The following is an 8,909-nucleotide window of genomic DNA, read 5'->3' as shown; positions in this document are numbered from 1 at the left end:
CCGCGAGGCTGGTTGGCGTCGCAACTCGTCTAGAACCTGGTCTCAACTTGAGACTGCAGCGGCAGCGTGCGAGGAGTCCATACACTACTCAAGTATTTCCGCAACAATAGCCCCATAAACGCTGGATACGCACACCACCTTCTTCAAGTCGCTGGCACTTCAAGTTGAAGTCGTGCCCCATTCAGTTTTATCCGGATCCTACAGTTTTATCCGGATCCTACGAGCGTTTTATATATGGACCGACTGGGTCCATATACTGCCATAGGTAACCATTCTGCAATATACCCGTGTCGCCCGACAAAGGCAAGCCGTTCCTATTTTCCCAAGTCTCATCCCGTCTAGCCTGAAGGCTTAATGTCTGCAGCACGAGTCGTCGTCCATCGTCGTTTGGAGCACCAGGTACACCGTCCAATATCCATATCTCAATGCGATATGGATATATTAGCCACGGCCTCCATGGTTCCGTAGATTTCCATTTCCAAGATTGCGACCGTCCAGCATGGAGCGACGCAAGGTCAACTTTGAGGACCTGCCTTCGATCCCGTCGACCGCGCGCGTCTCGGCGGGCTGGCGCCTCCAGCTCGCGTACTTTGTCTACTACGCTGGGTCGTCGGCGGCCAGCTACCTCGCGGTGCGCCCACTTGCCGCATCCTCCGCCTTCTCATCGCGCCGAGATAGGTCTTTCTGCAGGACGTGGGCCACTTTAGCAAGGTCGAGATCGGCGTGCTCCAGGCGATTCCCATGTACATCAACGTCGTGGGGCCGCCGTTCTGGGGCGTCGTCGCCGACGTCGTCCAGCACCAGAGGCTCATCCACACGCTCTGCATTGCGACCGCCGCGGTCCTCAACTTTACGGTCCAGTTTGTGTCCAATTTCCAGTTCCTCTGCATTGTGATTGCGCTCGCAGCTTTTCAAAACTCGCCCAACAATGCGATGCTCGACCAGCTCGCGCTGCGCGAGGCCGACTATGGTCGCCAGCGGCTCTTTGGGTCGCTCGGCTACGGCCTCGGCGCGTACGGCCTGAGCCTCCTCATTGCGACAACCGGTATCTACGTCATCTTTAGCACGCAGCTCGCACTCTCGTTTGCAGCCATTGCGATCCTCGTGCCCTTGCCGCACGTCGAGTATCGCATCCACGGCACGCCCATGGTGCAGTCGCCGACGCTCTCGACGGTGCTGGCGCCGATATTGCACTCGACGTCGGTGCGACTGCTCTTTTCAATTGTGTTTGTCGTCGGCATTGTCTTTGGCACGATCAACAGCTTCCTCATGCTGTACCTCTTCAACCTCTCGGAGAAGAACTCTGCGATTGTGGGCCTCGCGACCTTGCTCCAAACGGTCTCGGAGATCCCCGTCTTCTTCTTTGCCGACTCGATCGTGCGCATTTGCGGCATTCCCAAGACGATCGGTCTCTCGCTCCTCGCATACTCGGTGCGTCTCTCGGTCTATGCGTTTGTACCAAATGTGTGGGCGGTCTTGCCGTTCGAAGCGCTGCAGGGCCTCACGTTTGGCCTCATGTGGACTGCCTTCACGACCTTCGTCAAGAGCAACTCGCCCAACTCGCATGGCACCATGATGGGCATTCTCAACGCGGTTCAAAATGGCATTGGGTCGGGCCTCGGCGCATTCCTTGGCGGCTACATCTACCAAGAGTATGGCGCGTCGACGCTCTGGCAGACAGCGCTCTGTGGTATCCCGATCGCGATGGTATTGCTGCTCTGTTTCTGGAAGGTCACGGCCGACGAAGCAGCGAGCGGCGAGGCAAGCGTACTCGAAGAAACCATCGCTGTCAACTACGGCTCCTTGTGAGCGCTCGTAGGTAGATAAGATGGTGCTGCGTTGATAATGCCTTGAAATAAGAAAGGCTTCTGCATCAGGTTGGTCGTCCTCGGCCGTATCAAGAGACGCGCTGGAGATTGCCCTTTCTCGCGGATACCAAATCCGACGATGCGATTGGCCTACATAAAATAGAGCAGCCAATCAAATCACGCGGCGTATCGTGGTGGTGCTTTGATGTGCGGGATTGCGGCCGTCCTTGGGTCGGCGGCGGCGGTCGCCTCGCCCGCCTGCGTCCAGCTCCAACGCGATATGGAGGCTGCGATTGCTCGGCGCGGCCCCGATCACTTTGGCTCGATCGAGCGGTCCAAGAACGGCGCTGCCGTCGTGCTCTCGGCCGCGGTGCTCCATCTGCGCGGTGCCACCATGGCGACGCAGCCCGTCCTCGACGCCAGCGGCAGCGTATTGCTATGGAACGGCGAAGTGTTTGGTGGCCTCTCCATCCCAGCGTGCTCTAGCGACACGGCGGTTGTCGCTCAAGTCCTCTTTGACGCGACGCGGGCGGACACGGACCCCGCGCTCGTTGCCGCCCACGTCATCGAGGCGCTCGCGTCCGTAGAAGGCCCATTCGCACTCTGTTTCTTCCACGAAGCCACTGAGACGCTCGTGTACGGTCGAGACCGCTTGGGTCGGCGCAGCTTGCTCGAGCACATGCCGTCCAGTCCAGACGACGTCGCCGTCATCGCGTCAATTGCGCATCCGACGATGGTTTGCAAGGAGATTCCGTGCACGGGTCTCTTCTACTACAACGATGGCATGGCGTCACCGGGCCTTGCTCCCTGGCCTCCGTCGGTGCCAGCGGTGGCTCCGCCACAGACGCTACCCGCCGCCCTCGACGCGCTCGCCTTCGATGACGCGCTGTCTCTGTCGATGCAGCGCGCTGCAAAAGGCCTGCTCAGCGTACTCTACAGCGCCGTAGCGATCCGGCTCGAGTCAGTTCCATCGTGCAATCACAACGAACCGAGCGTCGGCATTCTCTTCTCTGGCGGTCTCGACTCGGTCGTGCTTGCGGCGCTGGCCCATCACGCGCTGCCGCCGCACGAGCCCCTCGAGCTCTACAACGTGTGCTTTGACACGGCGCACGCGTCACCCGACCGTAAGGCGGCCGTGGTCTCGTGGAACGAGCTGCGGCGCTTGTTTCCGACGCGCGACTTTCGATTGGTCGAGATGGACATTGACGGGCAGAGCGTCACGGCCGCGCAGCCAGACGTGGTCGCGTGCATGCAGGTAAGAGACCCACAACCTCGTATCGTGCGATTGATGCTCATGGCATAGCCTTGTGTTACGCACATGGACTTCAACATTGGGACGGCGTTTTGGTTTTTAGCCCGCGGCGTCGGCTGCCTCGCGGTCGAGCGCCCCGAGGTCGACACCCCCGCAGTCCCCAGCGACTGCGTTTGGTTTGCCGTGCCGGTCGACGCGCGTTGCGCAGCGACCAAGTGCACGCGGCAGCGCCAGCCGACGTGCGCCTTTAACGTCTGCAAACCGTGCTGTCAGAAGCTGCACAAGCTTGCGGCCAAGCTCGCTCCGAGCCGACATCCGCAAGAGAGTGCGTCCGCGCGAGCGGTGCTCATCGCGATGGGTGTCCTTGGCGTCGATGCACTTTATGCCCATGTGCAAGGGCTCTCTCTTTGCGCCAACCACACGCAGGTGACGCCCCACGATATGTCCCCCCATTCCGCCCCTCGCCCCCCGTACGCGTCGAATGTCAAAGTCCTTTTGGTCGGCATTGGTGCGGACGAACAACTTGCTGGTTTGCTACGTTTCATGAAGCTGCAACCACAATAATGCTTTAGGATACGGCCGGCACAAGGCAGCGTTCGAGCGCGATGGCTACGACGGCCTCCGCGCCGAGCTTCGCATGGACATGGACCGTCTCTGGCTGCGCAACCTCGGCCGCGACGACCGCATGATCTCGGACCACGGACGCGAAGCCCGGTTCCCGTACCTGGACGAGCATGTCGTGAACTTCTTGGCGGCAACGCCGCTCGACGATGTTGTGGATTTTTCCCAGCCGCGGGGGGTCGGTGACAAGCTGCTATTGCGTGTTGTGGCCCGCGGATTGGGACTTCGCCACTGCACGGGGTTGCCGAAACAAGCGATTCAATTTGGCACACGCATGGCCAAGCACTCGAACGCGACCGCGCGCGCTCCCCGCTTGGTGCAAGGCGCGACGCCCTTTCTGCCCGCAAAACGCTCTAGTGCTGGTTAACCGCCGTCTATAAAAAGGCGTCGTTTGTTGAACAACATATATTTGCGACTAGAGAGGCATGGGCGCGGGCGCGTCGGTGGCGCCAGACGAGCCCGACGTCTCGCTGCAGTCGTTCCGGTTCCTCAAGAACGAGTACACGAACCTCGTCCAGCAACACGTGAGCGACGAAGCTGTGTTCGAGCACCTGAAGAAGGTAGGACCTCGCGATGCGAGACATCTCACAGTCGGTCGCAGATGTACGCCAGCTCAATACACGCCGTGCGGGCCGACCCGACGGCCAAGCGCGGCGTCTGGACGCGTCGCGTCTCACACACCTCGGAGCGGAGCAGCCTCGGCCAGCGAAAAAAGCGCGTCAATATCTTTGAGCCTGGACACGTAGACTTGGATGGTGTCAAGCCGATGACATCGTGGGCGTCATGGCGTAGGACTCCAAGTCGGTGCGCGGCGAGAAGAACGACGAGCCGCGGTCGAGCAAGAAGAGCCCCGAGACGTGCAAGCTCTTGAAGGAGAACATTCAGGCACTGCTTTTCGAGGCGACGACCGAGGGCGAGATGGACATGGTACGTGACGTCGCCGCATCACACACTGGAGCGCGCGCTAGGTGGTCTCGGTCATGACAAGCGTCAGCGTCAAAGCTGGGGACGTCATCATTCGGCAACACGACCACGGCGATAAATTCTACGGTACGTTGCCACTTCGAGACTATGCAGTGCACTATTACTGTCTTCTAGTGATTGAAGACGGCAGTTGCGAATGCCTCGTCAACGATGTCCACGTCGGCGATGTCACGGCCGGTGGGCACTTTGGCGAACTCGCGCTCATTTACGACGGTACTGGCATTCGTGTATCGCAGTTGACACGATGTCATAATCGTAGCCCCGCGCGCGGCGACCGTGATTGCGACCAGCGACTGCAAGCTTTGGACACTTGGGCGCAATGAATTTCGCGCGGTCCGCACGTATCCTGTCGTCCGCTCCATCTAACTATCTACGATAGATCCAAGCGCAATCGTCGATGGAGTCGCTCGGAAAGCGCTCCGAGTGGCTGCAAAAAGTCCCACTTTTTACCGGGCTCACGTCGCGCCAGCTCACGTCCATGAACCGGTGTCTCGAAGTAGTGACCTTCGAAGACGGCGCCGTCATCGTCCAGCAAGGGTCCCGCGGCGACGCCTTTTACATTGTGGCGTCCGGCACGGTCGGGTGCACGGTCGCCGGCTCCAAGCGTAATTTGATTCTCATGTCGTCGTCCAAGTCCGAGGTGACATGGACATCTTGTTTTTTGAAAGGAGTTTAACACGAGGTAGATTGCGCGGTTGCACCAAGGCGACTACTTTGGCGAGACCGCGCTCCTCAACGACCAGCCACGTAACTGCACCGTGCGCGCGATTGGGCTTGTGAAATGCGTGCGGCTCATGCGGGCCGACTTTATCTCGATGATCGGACCGCTCACCGCGATCCTCGAGTCCAACGGCATCAAGCGCGCGCTGCGCACGTACGACCACTTTGCCGAATTCACCGACGACGAGCTCGACAGCATCACGAACATGTTTGAGATCGTCGAGTACGACGATGGCGATATCATCTTTCAACCGGACCTGCCGGCCGAGTACTTTTACATCATCCGCGATGGCCAAGTCAACGTCCAAGATTTCGAAGACGAAAACATTCCGCTCGAACTCAACGTCAAAGACTCGTTTGGCGGCGAAGCCATCACGTACCGACGACGTTTCTTCGTTTCAAACGATAAACTATCGCATTAGGGGCGGCGACTACAAATCCACCGCGACGTGCGTTGGCCAAGTCACGTGCCTTCGGCTCTCCCAAGCCAACGTGTCGCTTGGCATTGTCACGCGGCGCCAGTCGATCGCGAACATTGCCAACGTGAGCGGCCTTTTCTACCGCCATCCACTGAGCAACCTCGACCTCGAAGACCTCGTCCACGTACGTCTCAGGCGCTGGAAAGCGTGCGCAAATGTACATGTAGATTGGGGTTCTTGGCGAAGGCTCGTTTGGCCGGGTTACGATGGTGCAAGCGTTCTACGAGGCCGAAGAGTACCTCCTCGCGCTCAAGTGCGTCTCGAAAGCCCATGTGATCGAATGCCAGCAGCAAGAACACATTATGCGCGAGCGCATGATTCTCAAGGAGCTGCCGCCCAACCCGTTTGTCGTACAGCTCTACGCCACGTACCAGGTACTTGCATTTTATAAATATCGAAAAGAGGACTATATTGGACACGCGATTAGGACGCCAACTACTTATACATGCTTCTCGAGCTCGTCCAGGGCGGTGAGCTCTTCAGCGTACTCCACACGGACATTTGCGGCCGGGACCTCGACGAAGAAGACATGAAGTTTTACGCCGCGTGCGTCTACTTGGGCCTCGAGCATTTGCACAAACGCGACATTGCGTACCGCGATCTCAAGCCCGAGAACCTTCTCGTGAGGTATGGCGCTTCGAGATGCATTTTTGCTGTTTTAGAGATTTTTTGATGAATTTTGATGAATTTGATGAATTTTGATGGAATTTCGTAGTGCCACGGGGTACCTCAAGATCGTCGACATGGGGTTTGCCAAGAAAATTCCGTTCACAGTCACCAACGAAGACGGCACGACCGAGGTGAATGCGCGCAGCTACACGCTCTGCGGCACCCAAGAGTACCTCGCGCCCGAGTTTGTGCTAAATACGGGCCACGACATTGCCGTCGATTATTGTACATCGTCTTGTCACCAACAGACAAGATAATGCTGTTATGTAGGGGCGCTTGGAGTGCTCATTTACGAAATGCTATTGGGGTACACACCGTTCGAGACGCCGGACGGGGACATTGCGAGCCTCTTCAAGAACATTGCGTTTGTGCGCACCGGGGCGAACGCGGTGCAGTTCCCCCCCGACCTTCTCGCGGAAAGCCCCGCGGTGTGCGACCTCGTCGAGAAGCTTCTGCATGGCGACCCGACCAAGCGCCTCGGCATGGGCGTCTCGGGGCCGAATGACATTATGGGCCACCCCTGGTTTGCGTCGATTGACTGGGACGCGCTGCGAAGTCAGACGCTCGAGACGCCGTATGTGCCGCAGCTCACCAGTCGCTACGACACGTCTCTCTTTGACGGCGACCAGGGCTTGCGCGTCAATGACGCCGACTACGACGGAAGCCAGGATAACATATTTGAGGGGTTTTAATAGCAACGTGTACTAGTATACTTGCAGCGCGTACAGAGACCTCGCGCGAGCTACTTGTACCACATTGCGAGTGGGTACGGCTCGATCTCGCTTCCAACGACGACAGTCTCCACGCATATTCCAGCTACGGAGGCAAACGACTTATGCTTATTTTTTTTTGCTGTGATGACGTTGATGATGATTCCTCTTGGCGAATTGACAGAAACTTTATGAAAAGTGGGGATCGAACCGCGGACGACCTCAAAAGTTCGCAGTTTAACGTTTCACAATGAGCAACAACGACAACAGCGAGGACTTCGACGCGATCTTGGACCCGCGTCTTGTGCAAGCGGTACGGAAGCGCGTTGTATCGAGCCGCAAGGCAGACTTTATCGAAGTACTCGGCTCGCACCTATTGCGGGGTCGACTTCCGCTCTCCTCCCACTGCGACGTTGACACGGCGCAGGCCTTTCGAGACGCTGTGCGTGAAGACATAATGCTCAACGGTTGATCCCATCACCCTAGCTTAGTGCATAACATGGTCCTAGGGGTTCGGTTTGTCGGCGATCACCGGACTGAAGCCTTTGTCGCGGCGGTCAAGCGCATCGTTCAAAAGTAGGATACGACTGCAATCTTGTGTGCGATCCTTATGGGACTATGTACCGAAGGTTTTTGCCCAAGGACCAGTGCCTCGAGGCATCCGACCGCATCATGCGACGCTGCAGCCGCACCCACAGGTGCCGTCTCCTGACCTCTTGATCGATTCACACACTACTCGTGGTGGCAGCGGCACAGACTCGTACTTTGCGCTTCAGGAGCTCTTTGGCGCGACCGGGCTGCTGGTATAGCGTCGACATCTCTGTTTCTAGGAGGTCAAAATCGTCTGTCGGAGCTAGATCAAGCCGCGACCGGGTGGCACACCGCCGCTCGACATTCGCCTCGGCCGTGACAAGACGGGTGCGTTAGCTATCGAGCTAAGGAGGCGATGCGAGCGTAGGAAGTTACAAGTGCCGCATTAGCGCGTCCAACCTCTATGGTATCTACCGTCACGACGACATTGAGCAGCTCTTGACACACAACGTACGAAAGAGAACGCACCGCCTGCCACAACCACCGTTCGTAGGAGCATACGCTGGCGCCGCTTGTCGAGATCGACACGGTCATCGTCGAGGCCATGTCATTTGCAACGGGCGAAACGACGCGGACGCTGTCGCTGCGGACGCCCGAGCCGCAAGAGTATCTCCACGCAGAAGTGCGAGAACTCTTTTAGAGCACGTCGATATATTGGTTCTTGGACGAGGTATGCTACAGTGGAGCAAGTGCATTAATGCATTAAACGTTGCAAGGTGGAGACTTGAAGTGGCAAATTCAACCATACAGAACAAAATCAACAAGACCGAGCTATATACTTGGGCAATAACCGCGTTGGTGCCCACCATGCCAGTGGTGGGCGAGGCTCTTGACTGATACGACAAGTTTGTGAATAGCTCGAGCTCGCTTGCTCTGCGCGTGGATTTTAGTCGTAATTGTACTTTTTCTTGGGCTTTTGAGCGCTCGGCCTTGTGCGGAAAACCTCTTCCACTACTTGGAAACGGCGCTATCAAGGCGACAAGACGCAGGACTGACACGAGCAGAGCTCATTGTTGCACAAGAAGACGACGTTTCCAAGGGCAAAACAATGTGTCCATTACCATAGACCTTAACG

At 57.7% G+C, this 8,909-nt stretch overlaps 4 protein-coding genes across 4 annotated transcripts; all 4 read left to right on the top strand.

Moving 5' to 3' along the window:
• The first annotated feature begins 485 nt into the window (after positions 1-485).
• SDRG_00258 (hypothetical protein) lies at positions 486-1,922 on the top strand. Its single transcript, XM_008605726.1, has 2 exons — positions 486-631; positions 679-1,922. Exons 1-2 carry the CDS (start codon positions 500-502, stop codon positions 1,807-1,809), a joined length of 1,263 nt encoding a protein of 420 aa, XP_008603948.1. The 5' UTR covers positions 486-499; the 3' UTR covers positions 1,810-1,922.
• A 91-nt stretch (positions 1,923-2,013) lies between these two features.
• SDRG_00257 (hypothetical protein) lies at positions 2,014-4,048 on the top strand (the record flags this gene model as incomplete). Its single annotated transcript, XM_008605725.1, has 4 exons — positions 2,014-3,063; positions 3,112-3,186; positions 3,487-3,589; positions 3,633-4,048. 4 exons carry the CDS (start codon positions 2,014-2,016, stop codon positions 4,046-4,048), a joined length of 1,644 nt encoding a protein of 547 aa, XP_008603947.1.
• A 58-nt stretch (positions 4,049-4,106) lies between these two features.
• Positions 4,107-7,225, top strand: SDRG_00256 (AGC/PKG protein kinase; the record flags this gene model as incomplete). The annotated part of the gene is made up of 13 exons (XM_008605724.1): positions 4,107-4,241; positions 4,283-4,423; positions 4,474-4,608; positions 4,650-4,731; positions 4,780-4,878; positions 4,925-4,998; positions 5,045-5,305; positions 5,352-5,761; positions 5,808-5,988; positions 6,032-6,238; positions 6,292-6,491; positions 6,580-6,758; positions 6,804-7,225. The coding sequence occupies 13 exons, from the start codon at positions 4,107-4,109 to the stop codon at positions 7,223-7,225; spliced, it is 2,526 nt and encodes an 841-aa protein (XP_008603946.1).
• A 262-nt stretch (positions 7,226-7,487) lies between these two features.
• SDRG_00255 (hypothetical protein) lies at positions 7,488-8,557 on the top strand. The gene is made up of 7 exons (XM_008605723.1): positions 7,488-7,710; positions 7,753-7,819; positions 7,873-7,941; positions 7,992-8,046; positions 8,101-8,161; positions 8,202-8,284; positions 8,328-8,557. Exons 1-7 carry the CDS (start codon positions 7,494-7,496, stop codon positions 8,472-8,474), a joined length of 699 nt encoding a protein of 232 aa, XP_008603945.1. The 5' UTR covers positions 7,488-7,493; the 3' UTR covers positions 8,475-8,557.
• Positions 8,558-8,909: the final 352 nt, after the last annotated feature.

Source organism: Saprolegnia diclina (genome assembly GCF_000281045.1).
Source record: "Saprolegnia diclina VS20 unplaced genomic scaffold supercont1.1, whole genome shotgun sequence".
Classification (NCBI taxonomy): Eukaryota; Oomycota; class Saprolegniomycetes; order Saprolegniales; family Saprolegniaceae; genus Saprolegnia; species Saprolegnia diclina.
This window is presented reverse-complemented; position numbering and strand designations above follow the sequence as displayed.